At 37.9% G+C, this 26,129-nt stretch overlaps 2 protein-coding genes and 1 pseudogene across 4 annotated transcripts; 1 reads left to right on the top strand and 2 right to left on the bottom strand.

The window, feature by feature from the left end:
• Positions 1 to 1,143: 1,143 nt before the first annotated feature.
• On the bottom strand, positions 1,144 to 8,323 carry LOC148739739 (lactadherin-like). 2 transcript variants are annotated; one of them, XR_015996948.1, is made up of 4 exons: positions 8,190 to 8,323; positions 6,036 to 6,173; positions 4,941 to 5,065; positions 1,144 to 1,254 (listed from the first exon to the last, which is right to left on the bottom strand). XR_015996948.1 is itself a non-coding variant. In XM_088750114.1 (3 exons), exons 1-3 carry the CDS (start codon positions 6,220 to 6,222, stop codon positions 1,249 to 1,251), a joined length of 318 nt encoding a protein of 105 aa, XP_088606240.1. In that variant the 5' UTR covers positions 6,223 to 6,249; the 3' UTR covers positions 1,144 to 1,248. The 2 variants fall into 2 exon arrangements, 1 of the variants encoding a protein (XP_088606240.1); XM_088750114.1 differs by lacking the exon at positions 8,190 to 8,323 and having other exon boundaries at positions 6,036 to 6,249.
• An 8,925-nt stretch (positions 8,324 to 17,248) lies between these two features.
• Positions 17,249 to 19,868, bottom strand: LOC148739738 (uncharacterized). Its single transcript, XM_088750063.1, has one exon. The coding sequence runs from the start codon at positions 18,444 to 18,446 to the stop codon at positions 17,688 to 17,690; it is 759 nt and encodes a 252-aa protein (XP_088606189.1). The 5' UTR covers positions 18,447 to 19,868; the 3' UTR covers positions 17,249 to 17,687.
• A 3,135-nt stretch (positions 19,869 to 23,003) lies between these two features.
• On the top strand, positions 23,004 to 25,912 carry LOC111343271 (uncharacterized; annotated as a pseudogene). Its single transcript, XR_015996828.1, has 3 exons — positions 23,004 to 24,326; positions 25,025 to 25,134; positions 25,505 to 25,912. The product of XR_015996828.1 is annotated as an uncharacterized LOC111343271 (transcript).
• The last annotated feature ends 217 nt before the right edge of the window (positions 25,913 to 26,129 follow it).

The following is a 26,129-nucleotide window of genomic DNA, read 5'->3' as shown; positions in this document are numbered from 1 at the left end:
AATTAGAAAAACATATTTTTATTCATCTTCACGTTATATTATTTTGTTCGATAATGGTCCTTTGTAAATCAAGCTTGACAGATCTTGTATGGACACGTTAGATGCTGAAAGTAAAATTTGCATAACAAGAACAGTGACTTGAAATGCAATAAGGGCATTTCCGGTGAGTTGCAATAAGGGCATTTCCGGTGAGTTGCAATAAGGGCATTTCCGGTGAGTTGCAATAAGGGCATTTCCGGTGAGTTGCAATAAGGGCATTTCCGGTGAGTTGCAATAAGGGCATTTCCGGTGAGTTTACAGGTCCTCTTGGAAAACAGTATATTTTCCGTGTACACTTCAAGGCCGTAAAAATATCAACCTTCTTAAAAGCTCGCATCGCCTTAATCATTATTTGCCTTTTCTTCTTTCTTTTTACTTTTTAATCAACGCTTATTCTGAGTAGACTTTATCAAAGCTCTTAATTTCGAGACAGAACTTGAGATAGGCTAAGTGATATAAGCGTCATTTATTTCCTAATGGAATTGTTCCATTTATTCATTCGTGACTTCTCTGGAAGGCTCAGTATCAGAGTTTCAGGCAGAGTTCCAGGCATACTTTTGATAGCTTAATTGGTACCGTGCCTTCATAATGCATAAGTTGCAATAGAGTAAAATTTATGTATTCCAAAGAGCAATGATTCCTCAGATGCTACGCGTAGAAGCCCGCATGAAACAGACGGTAATTTTAATATCCAAAGCCCTCATCAGGTGTTAGCTCGACAAACATACCTTTCATGCATTTTTTTGAGAAACACGGGCAATTTCTTTTTCCGATGGGTGTGCCTGCACCGGGAGAGATGGAAAGGTCGTTAGAGCGATAGAAACTCTAAATTCGTTCAAGAAGAACATAAGAAAAGTCGTATTAAAAAAATGAACTCTGCTCACTTAATGAATATGTTTAAGCCGGGTTTGGTTTTAAATTTAACTGTTGAAAAAACTTACAGGTTTCTAGGGCCGTATGTAACCCCGTCGCACTTCCATTAACACAATGGAATAAGAATTGTTTATAAATTAAAAAAAACAAACAAACAAACAAACAAAAAAGAGGACACACAAACAAAAAAACAAACAAACAAAAAAGAGGACACACATGTACACACTCTGATGCGCGAGAACTATCAACTTTATTGATGAGTATACAAATATGTATATTTTTGCCTCTATTGTGAAAACGTTTGCCGCTGAAGTCTTTTCTTTTTCCTCTGTCACATCAAGCCTATTAATAGAGAGACAACATGGAAGTGATTATAATAAACTTCGAGTCGTATACTGTAATTAAATTTGATTTAATCTGATTTGTGCCTATTTACAGTACAACCTAACCTAGATGTCGATGTCGACGAATGTCTTGTCTCGCTAAAAACACTGATCAAGTTAATGTACAGCAATTACTTTCAAATGTCAATCGATTAGATCAAAGTTCCAGTGTACAAACAAAACATTACATAATGAATCGCTAAAACACGTGTCATTTCACGTGGGTCCGCGTGTAACATATGCGAAGAATCTGACAGTGATATACTGAGTTTGATATTGACACAATTATAATTGTAATACATAAGTATGACTGAACTGGAACTAGTAGAATCCGCAAATGACAATACAAAAGTCATATTTTGTTAACTGATATTCGACAAGCTCTAAGGTTATTAGGGATTAGTTAGTGAAGCTTACTTTGTGAAAAGTGTTGCCATAATGCTTCTCTCTGGAATATTTAACGAACGCTTGCTCAGATCAGCTTTTATTGTTATGCCTTTCACCGCGTTTCATACAGCATCGCATAGCTCAAAACGAACTTAAACGGCACAAATACAAGGAAAATATTGGCGAGGATTCCCAAACATTTTGGAGCAAAACAGAGCCACCCATTTGGATATCTCACAAGGGAGATTATCACAACTGAACGAGTTAAGTGTTTGGTTACCTATTTAGTGTGGAAATTTTAAACCCGAGTTTGACTAATGGTCGTGGGTCGTGGGTCGTGGGTCGTGGGTCGTGGGTTGTGGGTACAAGTCGTGGGTCGTGGGTGTGGGTGTGGGTGTGGGTGTGGGTGTGGGTAAAAGTCGTGGGTGTGGTTAATACTTAATAATAAAAATAACCATTTAAAATATTAAATATAATAATACATAAATTTTATACGACCCTATCATTCATTAATTTAACTGTTCTTTCCTCTAGTTATTTTATTTTGTTTACTCAATTTACCCTACTTTACGTCTTTTTTTATCTGTTATCTCACTCTCAATGAAATTAGTTTCAGTTTCGCGACGGGAAGAGAGATAAATCTTGTAATTACATTAACTTAGTTTCACAACACGATATTTCCAGATCCGTCACCAGCGCGATCGCCGACGAACGTCCATTGGTCGGCTACTCTGGGATTTGATTTTTCCCTTTTTCTGCTTTTTAGGGTAGTTGTCAAGGGAAATCCATAGGACATTCTATAGTTCTCTTGCGGTTTTCAAGCCCCAGACGATAACACTTTCCCGAGGTAATTTACTAAGGGAAAAATCGGTCACACTTGCAAATTTGAGTTTCCCTAGGGAAACTGTCAGCAAGTCAAGTTTCCCTTGGATAAAACCCTGTAGTGTGTCTACAGCTAATATCACGTTTACGATCCTCCACTGTCGAGTTACCAGTCTGGCAGAGGTTATGTGTGTGCCTTTTGAGTCAGTGGACTTGTGCACAATCAGTTTTCCTTTGTGTATACAGTGTGTAATTACTAGATTTATCTATCATTCTTTTTTCATTGATGTTGTCAGACGAGATCTCGGAGTTTCTGTTCCTTGGCCCCTGACTTTAGCCGCAAATATAGAATTCACGAGCGCTGTCGCAATTTTAACGTTATAGTACTTCTAATCAGAGAATGTTTAGAAATACATTTGATGATAAAAATTAACGGTAAAAAACTACGACGTTTCGAAGTCTGCATGACCTCATTATCAAGTAAAATGTTAAAACTGATGTAAAATTGTAGCTCAGAGATTATATACAAATAAAATGTGATAACTTCATTAGAATAATGAGCGTTCATTGTTATTGGTGTCAGATCGTGCAGTATATGTTTAAATAAATACTTTTGCACGTATTGAGTCAGACTGCGTGTTTAACTTTGGTTTTTGTTCGCGAATGAATAACATTTCGTGGATTAGGCAGTCCATTTTCCCGCGGCATTTCTTGAGAACGGAAAACATTTTCCCCAGGCCAGCGGACGCTACACCGTGGGCCTCCCTCAGATGCTTGCCAATGACAGAAGCTTTATGTTCTTCTATGCGTTGATGAAGATGGCGTGTGGTATAACCGATATAATCCGCATCGCACGAATCACATTTAAAAGTGTAAACAACGCATTGGTGGTTAATTAAAGCGGGCTTCTCTTCTTGTATCTTGAGCTTTCCCTCGATCTTACGACTCGTGAAAACTGGTTGTAGGTCAGTTCCGATTTTCCGGCCAAGATCTTTCAGCTGATGTCTTACTGTGTCGGCCGATTTTTGGTCTTTAAATGGTAAAGTTATTCTGACAGGTTTTTGTGTAGCCGCGTTAAGTTCAGTTGGGGTTTCGTGACGGCTTTGGATCGTAGAACTCGTGTACCAGGCGATAGCTGAGTTGATGAGTTTCACTGGGTACTTAAGCTTAGTAAACATCCGCTTGAGATGCTGGCATTCCTTCGTAAAAGATTCTTTCGTTGATGACAGGCGGTAAGCTCGGTTCAGCATTGTATTCAGCAGAGATCTTTTGTAACGCTGATCGACATGGCTCTGGTAATGTAAGAGCAGTCCTGTATCAGTTGGTTTATGATATACGCTTGTTGTCAGGTGGCAACCGTTTTTCTCAATCATCATACCGAGGAATGGAAGCTTGTTGTTTTCAGCAATTTCCATTGTGAACTGTATGGCAGGATGGCATTCGTTCAATGTTGAAAGGAAAGCTGTTGCGGCGGGAAAATGGACTGCCTAATCCACGAAATGTTATTCATTCGCGAACAAAAACCAAAGTTAAACACGCAGTCTGACTCAATACGTGCAAAAGTATTTATTTAAACATATACTGCACGATCTGACACCAATAACAATGAACGCTCATTATTCTAATGAAGTTATCACATTTTATTTGTATATAATCTCTGAGCTACAATTTTACATCAGTTTTAACATTTTACTTGATAATGAGGTCATGCAGACTTCGAAACGTCGTAGTTTTTTACCGTTAATTTTTATCATCAAATATAGTACTTCTACTATATGAAATCATTTTTGGTGCAATCGTACAAAGCAACTCAGGTGTCTCGTTAACACAGACCTCGAAAACGCAGAACGTAGACCGCAGACTGCAGACCCCACAGCTCGAAAAACGTGTACACAGTATGTAATTATCTCTCTTCCCTTTGTTATCAAACGAGATCTCGGAATGCGTCGCGAAACTGAAACTAATTTCATTGACAGTGAGATAACAGATAAAAAAAGACGTAAAGTTGGGTAAATTGAATAAACAAAATAAAATAACTAGAAGAAAGAACAGTTAAATCAATGAATGACAGGGTTGTATAAAATTTATGTATTATTATATTTAATATTTTAAATGGTTATTTTTATTATTAAGTATTAACCACACCCACGACTTTTACCCACACCCACACCCACACCCACGACCCACGACTTGTACCCACGACCCACGACCATTAGTCAAACTCTTTTAAACCCTAACCTGGTCCGGCTTTTCGTTGAACGTTATCTGTTTTTGGTACTGGGTTCATGAGGACAGTGCTTCAAAACATCGAGAAATAAATCTTTTTTAAATACTTTTTTGTAAGTTATTACTAAAGCAAACCTCTATTCAATGAACAAAATTCATCATTAAAACTACTGGCTGAATCAAACAAAGTATCATCCTGGCCGGCCTTACCTCTATCAGCGGCTTGTGGCACTGTTCACAGCTCAGTTTACAGTTTAGCTTCAGGTATTGCGGATTTTTAGAGCATTCCCCTTGTTTAGCCCATGCGTGACAGGTTATGTCCGAGTCTGCACACTCTGCCGAGAAAAAAAAGGGGGGTTTACACATATCACAGACAATGAATAAAAAACAACGCTAACGACGCTAAACAAGGAAGTTACAAGATTAAAGGAAACTTCCCTTAACTCTGTCCCAAGTTCGTTTCCAAAGCCCTTAGTACTTCCATGTAAATTTACTTGTGCAGTTGTTTGTTTGCTTGCGTTGTCTGTTTGCTTTCCTTTTACTTTTCCTCTATTCTTTCTTTTTTTTTTTTTTTTTTTTTCTTCAACTTATCTGCTCGGTAGTGTATAAAATGAAATAAGAGGCATCATTTTGCCCTTGTGTATCAGTTTTTGTCCTGTCAAAAGTAATCCGGAAAACGTAGCTGAGAGTTGGTTTTCTACTGTCACAGTATTCTATATTCGAAAAGAAGGGAAATTTACAACATATTATATATGTTTTTTCTACGTTGTCGTAGGTTATAATGTGTTCTTTCGACTTGACCCCACGATGCTATAGCCACAAATGTTTCAGAAGTCATCGAAATTATGCTAACTTATGTCGCCCCTGTTAGTCGTGCCCGAAAGCAAAAGGTAATTACCACAAGTGTTACAGCTTTTCTGACATTTTACTTTCATCCAGAACGGATTACTTTCGCAATCGCCTTGGTCAGCCCAAATCGGACATTGGACCCTGTCACTATCTTTGCAACTTACCATTCCCGTTCCTGCATTAATAAATCAAAGTTAAGAAGAAATCACACGACCCAAGAAACCAAGTCTTGTTCTACATCTGTCACTAAATGTTACCTTAACTGAATCGTTACACAAAATGTCCATCCCTTAAGTTTGATACTCAAACGAGACTACTAACAAACAATGCCCATCGTTACTGGAAAACAGTAGGAAAATAGTTCAATTTCACACCATAAAACCCTTTATTCTTGACTTGTCACTACTCGTTGTGTCTCTTTAGTAAAAGAGACACGTATGATTTGACAGTGTTTACCTTTTTCGCAATGCTCTCCTTGGAAACCTTCGGGGCACAGACAGCGGTAGCTTGAGCCCTCCCCAAGGACTCGGCATTCGCCTCCATTCAGGCATGGTTTTGAAAAACAAGGGCTATCTCTTTTTCTGATTAAAGAACCTACACATGTTAAGACCAGATTAATCACTGTAACATGTTGCTCAAACATAATTTAATATGTACTTGCTTGTTACAAATCTAGCTGGAAATTCTTCAGTCAGTTTCCGCCGCCGTTACGCACGCTGTTACGTACTCAGATGACAAAACAAATACCCAGCTTTTGCAGACCTTTTTTAGCGAAACTTTAAAATTGATATGTTCAGTTCGAACTAATAATTTGGTTCGTTGAGTGCAAAAAATTGTTCGTTTTTAATGCGTGACTTATGACTATTTACACTTTACTACTTTCGCCGAAAAAACAACGAGAGAACATTTTAAGCACTTTGCAAACAACTCTTTCATTCGGAAACAGAAATTTCTGAAGCAAGCAAGGGTCTCAAAATGGCTTTAGATTCCGTGGCAGCTTTTATTCTATTAAAATTTAATGATAACTATGGTCAAACTGGCGATATTAAGCAACTGTAAAGAAGTACGAGTTTATTACTACCTGTCTGAAATCCAAGCTCTTGCAACGACAGGATGGCACGTTAAAAGAGACTATAAATTGCGGTCTATAACCTCTTACATGATACTTGTCGGTATTGATTCAAAGTATGTAGAATTTTCCTCTCTTGAAACATCTTAGCTTAACAAGGGTATGATTTAAAGCCTTTATGAGGATAAAGCCCCCGTCCCTTTGGGAGAGGTGGTTTCGAGAACTTGATTTAACTGCGCCTGGTTATTGATATTACTTTATTATATTTCCTGAGGGGAGGTTTTGCAAATCCATGCCATTAGTTATCTCTTGTTTACTAAGTGAAACTGCTTTTTTAACCTTTTGCGTGAATTCTTTTCTTTCGTTGAGTCTTATTGACCGCTCGAGACTAATGACAACATATATACTACATTGACTGTGCACGTGATATCGTAGATACCCACTAAAAGACTCGTTTTTTTTCTCGTTCTTTTTTCACAGCAGCTAAACTAATCTCTTGTCTACCTTTAACATCGGTAGGTTATACTTAGAAAATAATGCAATATAAAACGAATATACTGAGAGAATGAGTTCGAAACAATAGGATCCACATCTAAGATAGGTATAGTATTAAGCAAATTTCAGCTGACGTCAATTCAAGTGCAACATAAGAAAATCTCTACGAACTGAGAGTTATTTCTTAAGCCCATATACCTTGCACCAGAACTTGACATGCTCCAAAGACACAAAGAGCTATGAAGATCGTAAGTCAAAGACCTTCCTCTCGATTGCTAGTGACCCGGCCCATCGCTTACATAAAATGCTTCAATCGTCAGGGCCGTCGAGTTATAATCTCCGGTGCAAAAGGCGGTTTGCGATTCCCATATGTAGGAGCGAGCGTTTCAAAAATAGTTTTTTAGTAAGATTATGTATTAACAACGAATTTTAGTGCTCGGTGAGGTTTGCAAATGAGATCGATGCCGTTGTATATACTTTAACAGTTCAAGCTTTCATCATATTTATAGGACATTATTATTTATTTAGGGCTTTAATGCTATCATATTACTATTATAAGCTCTATTTTATACTTTATTGTAAATACACAATTCAGCTCAGTGGCTGCAAGGTTCTTACATATAAACTATCTGTCTATCTATTTATCTATCATGTTAGTTCGTTTAACTGGTATCTATTAGTTGCTATAATGTTTATACCCTATTAATTAAGTGATGTGACTAACATGAACGATGAAAAAAAACAGCTGCCTAGAATAAGGGCGCATTTTAATACCTTGATGCAGCGCTCATTCGAGGAATATGATTTTTTGTTTAGAAACAAAAGAATATTCTTCGAAACAGGTGATAAAAAGTAATTTTTCTTGAGTCAATTTTAATTTAGTTCCACCAGTTCGAAATGACTCTTTTCTTACTCTGAACTCGGATCCAGGAAGGGGAGAAGTGGTGATAAAAATTTGAAAATATAAAACTGTCCGATGCGAAGGGCAAACTCCACTCGTCTGGTCTCCCTTTAGTGAGAGACATGCATAGTTTGATAATGTTTACCTTCTTGGCAATGCTTTCCGCGGAAACCTTCAGGGCACAGACAGCGGTAACTTGAGCCCTCCCCAAGGACTCGGCATTCGCCTCCATTCAGGCGTGGTTTTGAAAAACAAGGGCTATCTCTTTTTCTGATTAAAGAACCTACACATGTTAAGACCAGATAAATCACTGTTAGATGTTGCTCAAACATAATTTGTACTTGCTTGTTACAAATCTGGCTGGAAAATCTTCAGTCAGTTTCCGCAGTTACGCACGCTGTTACGCACTGTAGGACAAAACAAATGCCCAGCTTAAACACGAAGCCGCGCTATATAAGGAAGTCTTCCCTGGGAACACCTAACCATGCTGGTAAAAGTAAACATCTCATTACCTCCCTTTTTTCATCTACCAGGCACCTAAGGGACCTGTCCATTTCTAGCGCGCCTTCGTGTTTAAAACGTTTATACCCTATTAGTTAAGCGCCGCCCCCAAAAAGTGATGTAACTACATGAAAGATAAAAAAAAACAGCTGCCTGGAATAGGGGCGCATTTTAATACCTTGATGCAGCACTTATTCGAGGAATATGTAGTTTTGTTTAGAAACAAAAGAATATTCTTCGAAACAGGTGATAAAAAGTAATTTTTCTTGAATCGATTTTAATTTAACTCCATCAGTTCCAAATGACTCTTTTCTTACTCTGAACTCGGATCACAAAGGAAGAAATGGTGATAAAAATTGAAAATATAAAACTGTCCGATGCGAAGGGCAAACTCCACTCATGTGGTGTCCCTTTAGTTAGAGAAATGTATAATTTGATAATGTTTACCTTCTTGGCAATGCTCTCCGCGGAAACCTTCAGGGCACAGACAGCGGTAACTTGAGCCCACCCCAAGGACTCGGCATTCGCCTCCACTCAGGCATGGTTTTGAAAAACAAGGGCTATCTCTTTTTCTGATTAAAGAACCTACGCATGTTAAGACCAGATAAATCACTGTTAGATGTTGCTCAAACAGAATTTGTACTTGTTTGTTATAAACCTAGCAAGAAAATCTTCAGTTTTCCTTCTGCTACGCACGCTGATACGCAGTGTATGACAAAACAAATACCCAGCTTTTGTTAACAAATGGTTAACACCACAGCGTACACTATTGAGTTATGGATGCACGCGGGAGGTTGCTAAGGACGAAAGAAGCCTAAGCGACTCTAGCTTCTTGAGTGCTTGGCAAACCTCCCAATGAGTGCATCCAAAACTCAATAGTGTACGCTGTGGTGTTAACCATTTGCTTTATAACATAACATTGATACATTGTAGCTAAAGAGTTCCCTTTTATTTAACAAATCTTACACGACCAGAAAAACCAGCGCGCGCGGAAAAATAGTCTTCGCATTTGCTCACGTCAGCAGCGTACACCCATGGGCAAATGGGGGACGCTAAATTGACCAATCAGAGCGCTTTGCTTTGCTTTGGTTATGTTATAATAAACTTTATTAACCAAACTTTAAAATTGACGTGTTCAGTTTGAACTAATGATTTGGTTCGTTGTGTGCCAAAAATGTTTCGCTTTTCATGCGTGACATATGACTTTTTACTTTTTGCTACTTTCGCCGAAAAAACAACGAGAGAACGTTTTAAGCACTTTGCAAACAGCTCTTTAATTCGTAAATAAAAATTTGTGAAGCAAGCAAGGGTCTCAAATTGGCTTTAGGTTCCGTTGTAACTTTTTTTTTATATGGAAATTTCATGATAATTATGGTCAAAATTGACGATTTTAAGCAACTTTTGAAGAACTGTGAGTTTTATTAATACTTATCTGAAACCAAAGCTCTCGCAACGACATGATGGCATGTTAAAAGAGATTATAAAATACTGTCTATAATCCCTTGCATGTTACTTGTCGGTAAAAATTCAAAGTATGTAGAATTTTCCTGTCTTGAAACATTTCTTAGCTTAACGAGGCTATGATTTAAAGCCCTCATCATGATAGAGTCCCTTTCCCTTTAGGGAGGGTGGTTTCGAGAACTTGATTGAACTGCGAACTTGATTTAACCGCGCTTAGTTTTTGATATTGATCCATTCTATTTCCTGAGGGGAAGTTTTGCAAATCCATGCAATTACTTATCTCTTGTTTACTAAGTGAAACTCCTTTTTAAAATTTCGCGCGAATTCTTTTCCGGCTTTCATCGAGCTTTGTGGACCGCTCGAGACTAATGACAACATGAATAATACACTGGCTATGTAGGGATATCGTAGATACCTACTAAAACACTCATTTTTTTTGTCGTTCTTATTTTACAGCAGCTAAACTAATCTCTTGTCTATCTTTAACATCGGTAGGTTATACTTAGAAAATAATACAATATAAAACGAATATACTGAGGGAATGAGTTGGAAACAATAGGATCCACATCTAACACAGGTATATTATTAAAGCAAATTTCAGCTGTCATCAATTCAAAATGCCACATAAGAAAATCTCTACGAACTGAGAGTTACTTCTAAAGCCAAAATACCTTGCACCAGAACTTGACATGCTCGAAAGACACAAAGAGCTATAACCATCGTATGATAACGCATCTTGCCGTGCATGTTACTTCGTTTAACTAACATCGATTAGTTGTTACAATGTTTATACCCTATTAATTGAGCGCCGTCCTTATAAAGTGATGTGACTAACATGAACGATAAAAAAAAAAAAAAACAGCTGCCTGGATTAAGGGCGCATTTTAATACCTCGATGCAGCGCTCATTCGAGGACTATGTATATTTGCTTAAAAACAAAGGAATATTCTGTCGAAACAGGTGTTACAAAGTAATTCTTCTTGAACCAATTTTAATTTAATACCATCAGTTCGAAATGACTCTTCAGTCTTAATTTAAACTCAGATCACAAAGAGAGAAATGGCGATAAAAATCGGAAAATTTAAAACTGTCTGATGCGAAGGGCAAACTCCACTCATCTGGTGTCCCTTTAGTGAGAGACATGCATAGTTTGATAATGTTTACCTTCTTGGCAATGCCTTCCGCGGAAACCTTCAGGGCACAGACAGCGGTAACTTGAGCTAACCCCAAGTACCCGGCATTCGCCTCCATTCAGGCATGGTTTTGAAAAACAAGGGCTATCTCTCAGTTTTCTCATTAAAGAACCTACACATGTTAGGAGCAGATAAATCACTGTTAGACGTTGCTCAAACAGAATTTGTACTTGCTTGTTACAAACCTAGCCGGAAAATCTTCAGTTTTCCCTCTGCTACGCACGCTGATACGCAGTGTATGACAAAACAAATACCCAGCTTTTGTAAACTTTATTAACCAAACTTTAAAATTAACGTGTTCAGCTTGAACTAATAATTTGGTTCGTTGTGTGCCAAAAATGTTTCGCTTTTAATGCGTGACTTATGACTTTTTACTTTTTGCTACTTTCGCCGAAAAAACGAGAGAACGTTTTAAGCACTTTGCAAACAACTCTTTCATTCGTAAATAACAATTTGTGAAGCAAGCAAGGGTCTCAAATTTGCTTTAGTTTCCGTTGCAACCTCTTTTTCTATGGAAATTTCATGATAATTATGGTCAAATTGACGATTTTAAGCAACTTTTGAAGAACTGTGAGTTTTATTAATTCTTGTCTGAAACCAAAGCTCTCGCAACGACATGATGGCATGTTAAAAGAGATTATAAAATACTGTCTATAATCCCTTGCATGTTACTTGTCGGTAAAAATTCAAAGTATGTAGAATTTTCCTGTCTTGAAACATTTCTTATCTTAACGAGGCTATGATTTAAAGCCCTCATCATGATAGAGTCCCTTTCCCTTTAGGAAGGGTGGTTTCGAGAACTTGATTTAACTGCGCCTAGTTATTGATATTGATCCATTCTATTTCCTGAGGGGAAGTTTTGCAAATCCATGCAATTACTTATCTCTTGTTTACTAAGTGAAACTCCTTTTTAAACTTTCGTGCGAATTCTTTTCCGGCTTTCATCGAGCTTTGTGGACCGCTCGAGACTAATGACAACATGAATAATACACTGGCTATGTAGGGATATCGTAGATACCTACTAAAACACTCATTTTTTTTTTGTCGTTCTTATTTTACAGCAGCTAAACTAATCTCTTGTCTATCTTTAACATCGGTAGGTTATACTTAGAAAATAATACAATATAAAACGAATATACTGAGGGAATGAGTTGGAAACAATAGGATCCACATCTAACACAGGTATATTATTAAAGCAAATTTCAGCTGTCATCAATTCAAAATGCAACATACGAAAAGCTTGACGAACTGAGAGTTAGTTCTTGAGCTCATACACCTTGCACCAGAACTTGACATGCTCCAAAGACACAAAGAGCTATGAATATCGTAAGGCAACGCATCTTGCCGCGCTTGTTAGTTCGTTTAACTGGTATCTATTTGTTGTTGAAATGTTTATACCCTATTAATAAAGCACCGCCTCCCAAAAAGTGATCACAGGACGAAATCCCACGTTTCCGCATTTCGTAAATGTGAAGGAAACACAGGGCTTCATATTTCCGCTATATTTACGTCTTGCGGAAACATGTTGTACCAAGCTTGGCGATTCTATCAAGTTTCTGACATGTTTCCGGAACGGAAATGCCAAGCAATGTTTTCGTCATATTTAATCCAGGACGTTTCCGCTGCCTTTTGTTTCCGTTATGTTTCTGCAAACGGATTCTTAGTATCCTTGTTGAATCTTTGCAATGACGGAAAACAAACCGATCATGATTTTGGGCATGATTTTTACTATTTTGACGAAATTTAGACGGCAAGAAAATCCACTTAGATATTGATGAAATTGAATAAGTAAGGGTTTTTCGGAACAACTATCGTGAGAAAGTTTGTACATGAATTAGTAACTTCGGCTTCTGATACGCATGACCAGGTAGAATAATTTGAGATAGCTTGGACAACTTGGCCAAGTGAGTCATTTGAGGCGGTTGGGCATGGGTGTCTTAAGAGAACTGGATAACTGGAACTTGTTGGGTCATTTGCGCTGGTTGGGTTATTTTGAGTCATTGGCCGCGCGTAACCTAGGGCAAACTTTACCTAAATCTAAGATGGCGGATTTTTCTGAGCCCACTGATGAAGAAACATGCCATTAGAGACAGCCCGTCACCCGAGCCGAGAATAGACTGGACACTAAGAAATAACTCAGAGGGAGTTGGTACCTAGTCACCGTATAAGTGCGCCTGTTTGTTAAAGCCAAATTGCGGGAAATTGAAATTCCTGAACAAAACAAAGCGGTTCGATACCCTTGAATGATCCTGACTTTTTCACTGTTGATCTAACGGAAATGAATCCTTCTAATGCAATTCGCTGAAGACAAATGCCCCACGCCTTCAAGGCGGAGATGGAGTGGTTTGCGAAAGGCTTTCATCAGCCAAAAACTAAGCGTGAGATATCCGCAACAACTATTGATTCATTTCAAGACATGATGTGGGATAAATCCTTCGACGATCCTCTACCTACTTACGGTGAGTAATTTTTTTTTTCCATTTGGAGCTACATATTAGCTCTTGAAAGGAGACAAACCAACTTCACTTTAATTCCAAAAAAGGGTCACAAAGGCTGAAAAAATATTTGCAGATAATCCTGTCGTGATCGGAAATTACTATTGCGGGATTGATGAACTTTCACTTACTGAAACATCATCTACGGGACTATATTTGAGAACTCACTTAAATTTCCAGATCCCAGTTGGCTTGATAGCTGAAATGATAGAGCAATGTGCCGGTAAATTAAAGCAGGGATCAGGGCTCATAACGTTCAAAACTTCGATAATCTGCAAAATTTGAATTGAGACTAGAGCCAATATAGACCATTGAAGGAGTACATTATAGTACTATTTCAGAGGTTTTTTTGTTTTCATCAATAGCGAGAGAAAAAAGGATTTTGAGACAATAAATCGGTTGAAAGCCATTCACGCAGGTCTCCATCACGTTCCTTCCGCAGTATCAGTGGTAAGAGGGCTTGCTGTGGTTGGCAAAGATCATCAATATCTAAAAACTAAAATCTACCCTTCAAATAAGATTGCAGAGAAACAACAGCGTTTCTTTTCCACAAAAAAAAAAATGAAAACTCCAAAAGAAATAACCTGTAATTTCTCAATCTATTTTAGGGAAATTAAATAAAGTTGATCCACAGGTATGCGCTTTCTGCTTTTAGGAAGATGGCCCTGGCAGTGACGGAGGCTTAGTTGACTGGGTGGAGTGCAATAATTGTGCAGTGTGGGTACATACATTGTGTGACTATGTTGAAGACAAAGCTAACTACGTGTGTCGTATGTGTCGCTCTTGAAGAAGCTCTTATTCTGTTAATTTGGATTAGCATACCTTGTGTATGGCCCAAATTAGTGACTCAGACTAGACAGGGCTTGACTTTCAAAATAAATCTTGAGGCCAGGTGGCTGCTAAATTTTTTTAGATTTGGTTTCGAGCATCAATTTTCCAGTCCCCAAAAATTTTCTAGAAAGTTTTGCAACTGCAAATGAGAAACTCACTAGGGATCTAAGGAAATTGAAAATACAAATGTAAAAAATCTTAGTGGCCAGCTGGTGACTGAGCACAAAAAGTTAATTGCCACTGTGTAAAATCTAGTCACTTTCGCGACACCACAGGTTGCGATGTTGTTGAGCTCTGTCAAGGTTATGTTTCTTGTTCTAACATAACTTAATGTAACAACAAGTAAATAAGAAGCTGATTGCCCAGTTGACATTAATATTAAGGGTCTGTGATACCTACAAGAAGCACAGCTACCTGAGATGTTAAGTTCCTCACAGTCTTGACAAGCACCATTTCTCAGTTATTTCTCTCCCTTTTTTGCCATCATACACCCATGAATTATTTGCCAAGTAAAGTGCATAACCAATTAATACTCTTGATATACACTTAAACACTGTTGATTACATAATGATATTGCAATGCAATAGACCTGTTTCATAACAAGGTCAAATTGGAATGAAAGTACTTTGGTTTAGTTCTAAAAGCCTTCCTAGCCTCTCTACAATGTGAAAGTTATATTCAATAGAGTTTTTGTTCTAAAATGAGGCCAGAGGGTTGTAATAATAACAATAATAATAGTAATAATAATAGTAATAATACTGATAATAGTAATAACAACAGTAATAATAATAATGTGAAATATTTTTTTACTACTTTTTAATTTTGGATATGCTCAAATGTGCTTCGCAATATTGAGCAGGGAAAGAAATATTTCAAATCAAACAGAAATTAACAATCTCATCTGGCAGAAGTCAGTTTGCTTTTCACAAAGTCAAGTGAAGTACAATTCGGTATGTTGATAAGAACTACACAAGGTGTAATTAACATTGATTCAAAAGCATTACTTGTGTAGGGTACAAAAAAAATTTTGTCAGTTTGAAACGATTGCCTCCTTAAAACGAATTTTTTTTAAATACATTCAGATTTCAATACTTCACTGACTTTTTCAAGATGCACCCAAAAATGCGTAGAAAGTTGGTGCGTAGAAATAATTGATACGGAGTACTTAAAAGGACAGATCTTATTGATTTGTTTGATTTGTTTGTCTATTAGTTGTTGCTGTTGTTGTTAATATTGTAAGGAAAGTGAGCAAGTGTGTTCCTGACTTCCTTTAAATATTCTTAGAGCGCTGGATTCCATGTTTTTCTCAAGGCAAACTACATTTTACGACGAGTTCTCGTGAAACAATCGCGTGCCATTTCTTTGTAAACAGGAGCGGCTTTTTTAAGCAAAACATAAAGCGATATCTAAATTCAAAATAGCGTTCGTTTAGCACTGATGTTCACCTTACGAAGCCGCACTAGACGACAGGCGCTTTTGTTTATCGAAATCAGACTTCCCCTTCCAAGTACTTTACAGTGTCCAGTCTATTTTCGGCTTGGGTGACGCGCTGTATCTAATGACATGTGATGAAGAACTAATATCCTGAGTAAAAAAAGCACTTGAGAATAACAAATCGGCATTGCAACAGAGAACTGTGGATAGGAATAAATTCAGGGATCTAGATATCACGTTTAATGGACTAAACCATGCTGCTGAGCCAGTTAGGAAGGAAAACTTTGGAGGGATTCGAGAGACCGAAGTATGAAATTGGTAAACTTAACTATATCCAATGGTACAGCGTTGGATGATTCCAGCGAAATGTGCAATTGATCACTGGCTTTCTCATCGAATGAGCAATTGCACCCGTGGATGGTCGTCTTCGATCTCCCTATGACACGAGAGGTTTTTAAACTTGTGCGTAAAGAGATTCTTGGACGAACAAGGTAAGGTTTGGAAGTAGAGGAGAAATTAAACCACACTCTGTGATAATTACCTTTTTGAGTCTGAGAAGGTTCTACCTTTTATTTGACCGATTTGAAGGCTGTAAGAGTGATGGATTTATCAAGCAGCTTGGTGAATGAAAGGAACAAGCAAAGCTAATTGTTAGCGAAGACAAAAAAGGAGTGATGACCTTCAATGAAAAAGCTGCAGAGTGTTTGCAAGTGAAATCGACAACTATGGCTATTGGAATTCGTTTGGAATTAGGTCACAATAAATACAGAAAGTCACTTGTTTATTTCGACAGTAACTATTGAAGCTGTTTGACTGTTGTTTTTAGTTTATGCAATTGAAATGATCATCACAATTACAAATACTGCTGATAATGTAAGGAAAGAAGTGTGCATCTTCAATGACATGCATGCTTGTTGAATTTATTTTAAACAAAAAACATTCAGGCCCAGGGAATTTGGATAATGGTGAGCTCTGTCGTCACATTTTGTTTTCTTGTTTACAAAGGTAATTGGAGGATTTTTTTTGTATTCAGAATGCATTTAAATTATTTTTATTTTGGTATCAATATCTCCCACTTTTATCCCGAGATACCAATATATACTTTAATCAAAATACAGAGTCCCACTCCCTTTGGCCAAACCTGAAATTGTTGCTGTTAGATGGAAATGATGTTACCTCTACAAACACAAAATAAATAGATGGCTCAACACATCAGTCTTACCCAAGTTTTAGACACCACATTTGTAAAGTAGATATTAAATATTCTTATTCAATCAAGCAATTAATAGTGATTTAATGTTCATATTACATATAGCCTCTGGATGTTTTGCCTCCGCATTTTGTCTCGCCATTTTTGGAAATAAAAAAACTAAGCAGACCACTATTGAAAGCACTGAAACTGAACTCTATGGCTATGAGCAATAGAAATGGACACAGTGGCCCAGTTGTGAGACAAAATAAATACGAGCATGTGTAAAATCACTGATATTGATGTTATGCTTTATATTTCTCTTTAGCATTCAGAAGTAATATCCACGACAGTTTCCCTCTTAAAATTAAAGTCATAACAATAATATTTGAGAACAGGTACAAGACACCGTGTAACATAACAACATCAAACAAGTAAAATGCCACTGAACATGTACATTGTACTTGAAAGTACAAAAGTTGAAAAGCCAACAACTTCAAATAAGAAATTAGAAATTTTTGCACTGACAGATAGCAGCCTCAAAGTGTGACCATATTAACTTTCCTAAGTATTCCCAGCATTCTTAATGAAACATTATAGCAAGATTCTCCAGCAAATGGAGACATTACAATGTACTTTTGTCCACAATAAAGTCGATCGGCATATAAAAACTTTGAGTGGATCCTCTGGACAGGCAAGAAAACCGCTGGTCCAGCATTCTCAAATTCTTTGGCAAACAAAACAGACAGGGGATTACCATAACCAAAGTCTTGCTCAGATGACTTCAACCAGTCCACAACGGCAAATGCATGAATGTTCTGCTGTCCCTTGATCTCCAAACTGTGAATAATGAAATAGTGAATTATTCCAGGCCTCATCATTCCAGGGTTAATAATTCCATTGTTGTCACACCATGATACAATTATTCGAGCATAAGGGCCAAGCCTGGAACCCGCTGTTGAACCATACCTCTCACCACCGATTGTTAAAAACTTATACTTCTTGTAAAGCACAGACACTTTCAGTGAGGCTTCTGTCTCTTTCGGATATAAGGTGAGGTAAACTTTAAGCAATGTACTCAATTCTGATTGGCCAAGACTTGCCAGCTTGTATATGCTCTCAAAACAGATTGATGTCAAATCTGCCCATACAGATCCCTTGCCAAATAAAGGACCAGAAGATGCTAGCATTTGTTGTGGAAATAGACTGGTTTCTTCATGTCTCTCTTTGGATTCAAGCTGTGCTTTGCAGTTGGGCAGGAAGAGATCACTGTACTGTGTTGGTAAACTATATTGCATATTCGCCAGAGTTCCAGAAGTCACAAACTTCCGCGTGATTTGTATTTCTACAGTCTTGTTGTTTGTGTGGTAAGATCCTAAAATGCCATTGTATCTTTCTAAGCTAAACAGCCAAAATCCATAAATACTGCTTTATCAGAAGCATACTTAGATTTACAGTTCTTAACTCTGTTTGCATCTCTTCTGTGCTGTTCAGAAGATCTTTTTGGCCACTGATTTCGGTCGTCAAAACCACTGTAGTTCCTCTGTTCTCCAAAACCACCTGGAAAGATCTTGTAGCAATGAGAGCAGCCTCTCTTTGCACTGTGTCCAAGGAATCCGCAAAGTTTCCGTGCAGCTGGAATGTCAGATGCAAAACACAACACTGCTGCCTGAATTTCCACAGCTGAGTAGATGGACTTTGATAAGTGTTTACTTTGACTCCTTTCCAGAGGGCATTCAATTCATTAACAGTTGGCTCAAGAAAGTGATTTAGGGATTTTGGCTCATGGTCTAGGGCAGGGATGACGCCAACAAGAATGACATTTTCTTTCTTAAAGCGGGAACCTCTTGGCAAATTCATTAATACCATGTAAATGACTCCAACTGAAAAATAATGTCGATGCTTGAATGGCTGAAACCAATCTGCATTTATCCTCAGGCCAAATGATCAAGGCAGGTTGAGGAAAGGCTTATTACCTTTCCAGTTGCCAAACTGTTTCCAGATTTTCCCATCATAAACATCGGCATACAAGTATTCCCTGATTTTTCTTGTATGCCATTTTTCACAATCCTCCTCCATTCCTGGGTGTTTAATTAATGACTCCAGAGAATCAATGATGCTCTTATAGCAATATGTCTTTAGAGCATAAAAATTGACACCACCATTCCTCACCACAACTTTCTGTGCAAGTTGGGAAACACAAATTCTCGGTTGTCTTGATCGTGGAAAAGCAACGTGTTCACAAGTCCTTGCAAACGTTTGGCGACCATCATTCACTACAATGTCATTCATGAGATAAAGCTTTGTGCATTTTGGACACACAGCATACTGTATAAAGTTGTGCCGATCAACTTTCAACATCTTTCGCGCCAAATAGAGGGTGGTTGGCAGATTTGCTGCAAGAACTAAACACAAGTCTGTATGATCCTTGATCAGGTGACCAATGCAAAAAAATAATTGTTGTAAAAATTTCAGAACCTGCTCGATGGCATTGTCACTCACATAATTCTTGTATTGCCACAATAATACAAAATAAACAAGCCATGTCAAAATGACCCCTGTATGCTGCTAACATGTTCTTGGTGGTAAAGGCTGTGGTAGTTGTACCTCCTCAGAATGAAGAAATTCCTTAGTATCATCAATTTGTTCTGAGTCCAAGTAATCTGTTCCACCATCTTCAAGGCAGCTACTTGGCTCATCAGAGAGGCTGTCAGACTCATCTTTCCCCTTTAACAAATGATGTGAGGTTTCCACTTTGTGAAGATAAAAGTAATATAAACTCAAGAAGATTCCCTAGGAACCTTTCACAAACACATACACAATATGAATACATCATAACAGAAATAGTGCACTGTATGGCACTTAAAAGGACATTAATTTTAAATGTACAGCAGATTTAACTTATTACAGAACTCTTGGGGGGGTTCTCATTTGATGTTCTTGTTGGGAACATACTCAGTGCTGTGTAAACACAACTGCACTCTTTACGAAATTCTCAACTTTGCAGGAAAACTCCCCAAGCAGGCAGACACATGAAATTATTATTTTTCTACCTGCCCAGTGGGCTAAATTTCCTCACTACAGGCCCTCTTTGTTTGACAAGGGTTCAATATGCTGGAATTGTGTACCATACATGAAAATCAAAAAGGGATTGAGCTTCCCATGATATACTGGCTCACTCCATGGTTAAGAATGATACAGAAATGACACATGTACACTGTGCACGTAATCAAGTAAACCGTACCTGTTGACCATCATTGTGAGAGTCAGATCGACTGCAGTCATCTGTGAGGTTGAGAAAAGAAAAAGGTAAGAAAAAGGTAAGTTTCTAACCCAAAAGAACACCAATGAAATGTGCAGAAAACAAAAATAAATTGTACAGAAAAAGCAGTTGAAAACGACTGTTTTTTCTTTTTTCTTTTTTATCCTGTGAGTATGAAATAATTTTAAGCTGGTTTGACATAGGAAACTAAATGAAGAAGGTGAAGCAGTGTTCAACACTAATGCTTGCCCACTTGCCTGGGGCAAGTTAAATTATACCTTGGGCAAGTGTGTAAGCTGCACAGGTTACCCGTTTGGGCAAGTGGTTAAGGATAACACTTGAGCTGCTGGGACAAGAATAAAATCCAACAGCTGCAGTAAAATCACCTGAACCCTTTTTGTGAAATTTCAGTTATGTGAACATAGAATGAGAATGAAAAACAAGTACAAGTATTGAAAATTCAATGAAACATCACGCAAAGCTAGCTGGTGATTTTTTTTTGGGCAACCAAATAATACACTCAGCTAGTAAAACTGGAGACACTGTTGCCTAGAGGGCAAGTAAGCAGGAAAATTAGTGTCGAATACTGGTGAAGACAATCTTCACTTTCGAGAGAATGCTGAAAAATACAGGACTTGACAAAGCAAGTAGATTTTTTCGGTCAGGCCAGCAGTTAAAATTTTCTTTGCTAACTTGCCATATGAACAAGCTGTCATTTAAGTCCAGTATACTTTCAAAACAATAATTTTGAATCACAGCTTTAAATTTTAGGCACATTTCATTTTGGTCATTAGTAATAAAATATTCAGCAAGCTTCACCAACCCTTTGGACAAGTAACCTTAAACAAATTACATATAGTCTACATGGCTTTCAAACAGTAATAGTTTGAAAACTTTGGAACAAGGAGAGAGTGCTCTGGCAAGGAAAAAATTGAGAACTAGTTGCCCTGAAGGGCAAGCTGGAATTCAATAATTTAATTTTATGAAACCTGTTGATGCCAGGACATTCACATCAATTTTGTAATTATTTTTTTATGAAAAAAACAAATTGATACGTGTTTATTACAAATAAGGGTTACTATGTACGCTCAGGGACATCTTCAGTCTATTTAGAGATATAAATATTAATGCCTAAAGATGATATAGCAGATTTCTGAAACCCTATTGTCCACAAGCTGATACTTAATTTCTACTTTGACATATCTATAATTTACTGCAGCAACGCTGTAAACTTCTGAATTACCTGTTACATGTTATACCTCAAAGAAAATTTTAAAATTACAGCTGTATGACACTTTCAAGAAATTTGCTATAAAAGGCGCAAAAAACTGTCTGCATTCTAAATTTCCCATATATTTTTGTGTAAAAGATGAAAATGTTTGAGCCTAAAATCGAAATCATTTATGAGTCTTACATTACAACAAAGTGCATAATTTGTCGTTCTCTCGGTATGCAAGCGATGCAAACCTTATATGTTAACGTACCTTCGTATTCGCTTCACTAGAACTTGATCCAGGCATGTCAGGGACACACGATCTTTTGGTATCTTCTGCTGTTTTCCACTGTTCGAGAGTTGAGTCATAATAAAGTCTACGGTGATGATGATACTGCGTAGTGGATAATAATTGCTGGCATTGACCACACCGCTCGCTGCCTACGTCTTTCACGCTTCTTCTTGCGATCTGTACGCAAACTTTTCCTTTTCATTCTTAATGATTCCTTTCTCTTCGTGAACTTGGCAGACTATCAAATCGAAGCTCATCAACTAAAATGTAAGTGTCATGTCACCACGCGCATGCGGTTAACCAACCGTTACCATTGGCAACAAATGAGTCAGCATCTTTTACCAGAGACCGGGAAATTTGTGGACAAGGAAAGTTGTCGACACACGATCCACATCACAGTCCGTAATTTTGCTCGGATTGTTCTCCGAATGCAACGGAGCAGGGTTGGCGTAGTGGTGAGAGCGCTCGCCTTCCACCTATGTGTCCCGGGTTCGATTCCCGGACCCGGCGTCATATGTGGATTGAGTTTGTTGGTTCTCTACTCTGCTCCGAGAGGTTTTTCTCCATGTACTCCGGTTTTCCCCTCTCCTCAAAAACCATCATAATTTGAATTTATTTAATTAAGAGTTTATTTAGATTTGCATACGACCCCACAAGCTGTTCAGCTTTAAACATTATCGTGTCTAAATAAAGGTGTTATTATTATTATTAGCTGTCTGTCATGGATACATCAAACAGAGAAAATGAAAAGATCAGAGTATTAGATTCCGAAATTAAACCCCCAGATCTTCAACGAGAAATACAGATATCGTCTCAGAAATCGTGCGAAAACTACTGGCAGAGGTCTCGAATATTCGCGACGAAAATAAGCCGTTGAAGAAGGAGATGGAAGGTCCAAAGGCTAAACGAAAGACGAAACTGTCACGGTAAGTATAGTTATTCTCTTGATTTTAGACCTATAACAGAAACTCTGATTTGAATTTGCCTCTCCATGAACAAACTATTATGTGTGACATTTGAGATTCGAGATTGTTGTAGTCAGATCAACCTCTAGTCTTGCCTTCCAGAGTGACTACAAACTAGTATTAAAGAAAATGTCGAGGTAATTTGAAGAGGGGCGATTTTTTATTTCGAAAGAATTTTTGTTGAAAGGAACTGCAGAGTTGAACTTCAGCGTACGTGTGGTTTGCAACCCATCTCTAGAGACAGGTAACAATGGTGAAAGGAAAAATGCTGGTGGACGAACAAAAGAACCTAATGAGATATCTATTGTTTACGTCCACCAACATGGCGGCAATGACGTAACAGCTCTTTACGTTCTATCAATGCATAAGGTTTTACCGCATATAACGACGAAAAATCAATCTCTGTTGGTAAACTTTCCATTCTTAGGAACGTTTTGTGGGTCAGCAGCGCCAGATTTTATGGGGGTTTTCTTATTTTCTATGTAGCTGGACGAGTGCATTCTGTACAGAAAGGACGTTTACACAATAATAAGAATCTTAGTAGCCTCGATTTATATATCTTCCACAAACTCCATAGAAATAGGAGATGTAATTCAGTTTGTTTTAACACAGTCCTTCTTAATCAACCTTTAAAAAAGAACGCCGTCAGGAAAGTGTACAAAGAACAGAAAATTGCTTATCAGCCAAGTCAGTCTTTAATAGACCATGTTGCTCAAGATGCCTTCTTCCGATAGCAGAGTATTTGCGTTCGTTAATGTGCTGGTTTCAATGTCGGGTGCACCACCCGACATAATCTGCTTTGCACAGATTACATTCAAATTTGTAAACGACGCATATTTTCATCTTGTTACCCGTGTCTCCATCGAATTCTTTTATATTTATATTCGTTCTCATTTCACTCATTCAAGTCAAGTCAAGTCAACTTTTATTGAAACTTACACAGAAATAATAATCATTATTGACTCGATAATGACGCTAAGGGAACGTCGAAACGTCGTAGCATTTTTCTTAAACCTTTAACCAAGATGGTTTTAAATTTTTTAATCTTTTCAACTTAATCGCAATACTTTATAGTTAAAATTTTTCAGGGTTTTGAAGAAATGTTTCTCAACCCTAGTCTGTCTGCTTTGGGACAATTTGTTAACTGCTGCTCAAAAGCTGTCTTTATATTTTTCTTTTTTCTCTCACATGGTTGATGATTAATTCAACTCGTCTAGCTCAATGCACATGTGAATGACTGTTTCATCGCGGCCTGTGCATGTTTTGGACAATCATTTCAAAAATTTATCTTTCTTGCTATCGTTTCTCTATTCTTAATCTCCTCCTTTTTTCCCTGTTGTATGTGTAGCTTGGACGATTCATCAAATCAAGCCTTGGCCAAGAAACTTTTAACTGAAGTGCGGGAAGTTTACGGCAAGAAGAAGTGGAGGAAGTCAACCATCAAAGGTAAGCCTCATAATTTCTTAACAAGAGCAGTGAAACCTCCTCCAATAAGATACCAGCTGTCCATATAGAATTTATAGCGCTATTTTTCTATAAGAGCCCTTTTTGAAGGTACTATGTACAGGCAATCGAGCCTCTCAGACAAGTAGGTCAAAATAGATTGCGAGCAGTCTCTTTGCTCTCAAATCCGGGACAATGAAGGTGAAAATATCGAAAATGTGCGTTACACATCTTTGGGGCGCCAGCTTAGCTCTCCCAATACTTTTACTTATTTTCTTATTTGTCCTCATTGGCTTTCCTCAGAACAAAAGAGAGACTGCTTGTAGGCTTAGGTCAAATTAGCGTCATAACCCTACCTGTAGCGAATCTAAGTATGCTGACTAACAAGTAAAATTCATGGATTCAAATCTTGATTCGCCCTCAACTATACGTACGGTATGTCCCGGAGAGATTGCTTGTGTGATGGGTAGCTATATAAAAAAAATTTTGCTTCCAAAAACGGATTTCGACGGATTGAAACGGTTGAAGCTATATTTGAACACAAGTCAATTTCTAAAGCGAGTCGAAAGCTGCCAATGCTGTAAGGTGCCATCGCTGAATAATGATATTGGTCGGCAACCACTTTTTCTCGGAGTAATTTCTACCAATTAGTGTCGACAGCATGCTTCGTCAACCGACATAGTCTATTTGTTTTGAATTAGCTGCGGTTCATCAGCATTGGAGATCCATAAGAGATGATAAAACAAAGAAAGCAAACAACAGCTTTGAGAAGCACCGACGGCGAATCAAGCGAAGCAATCGTTTAAAGAGGGTATATAAGGCCAGATTGTTAACGTTTACTACTTTGTCTCTAATGTTTTAGGACAAGTCACTTAAATCCATTACAACAAGAGAAAATATAATTAATACCGTTATTATTTTTTCTTGGTAACAACTCTGCGCGTGTATTAAATCAGTTGCCTCCGCTGATGTTTAACTGCTACAATGTCAACATGGTTTTCCTCTAAAGCTTGAGCTACGTAGCTGATTTTTGTGTCTTTTGTCTATTTCAATCTTAGCAAGCTCATAATCGAGCTCTTAGTGTCACTGAAATGGTAGTTATGGCAATTTTAGCAATTATTTGACTTCTCAAAAGTGCTCCGACAAGGTTCTCACTTGTCTCGATCTTTTATTCCCTTTAGAAACTTTCTCGACGACTGTCTACTCTGGACAACTCGACAGTGCTGTCTGATGGAGACAAGAACAGGGCACGAGAAATTCTGTCTTCCCCAGACGCATTACATTATATGTCGTCAGAGGAAAGCTGCGAAGAAGAGGCAGTAGAACCAAGGGGTGGCCCAACACCACGAAAAGTCAGAAAACTTTCATGGGAGAGGAGCAAGCTGAGGAACATCAAAGTGAAGCTGGATGAGGCGTATTTTGCCGCACTAACTGAGAAGCAACGTTGTACGAGTGCACGTGTCAACCGGACTGAGGATGAATAATCACGCCCTCACCCAACTAACGGCCCGTGTACGCAGCGACTAAGTCGAGACATTTTTTTCAGCACATTTGACATTTTCTATATACTAGCTACAAAATTTTTTTGATGTTCATTTGCTAAGAAAAGAGTTGTAGGTATATTTTGCTCAAATAACGAGGACGACAAGCGGATATGATGTACTTTTTAAATAACAAAAATCAATTGTGCGTCACCCGTCGATCGACTGAAGAAAAGGAAAATGAAAATTGATTTTGGCTGTAAAGAAAATATAGCCCTTGTATATGTCTGATTTTGCACAGTGAAGCACACATTTCGCAAACGAA

The sequence above is a fragment of the Stylophora pistillata genome, chromosome 2, assembly GCF_964205215.1.
Source record: "Stylophora pistillata chromosome 2, jaStyPist1.2, whole genome shotgun sequence".
Taxonomy (NCBI): Eukaryota; Metazoa; Cnidaria; class Anthozoa; order Scleractinia; family Pocilloporidae; genus Stylophora; species Stylophora pistillata.
This window is presented reverse-complemented; position numbering and strand designations above follow the sequence as displayed.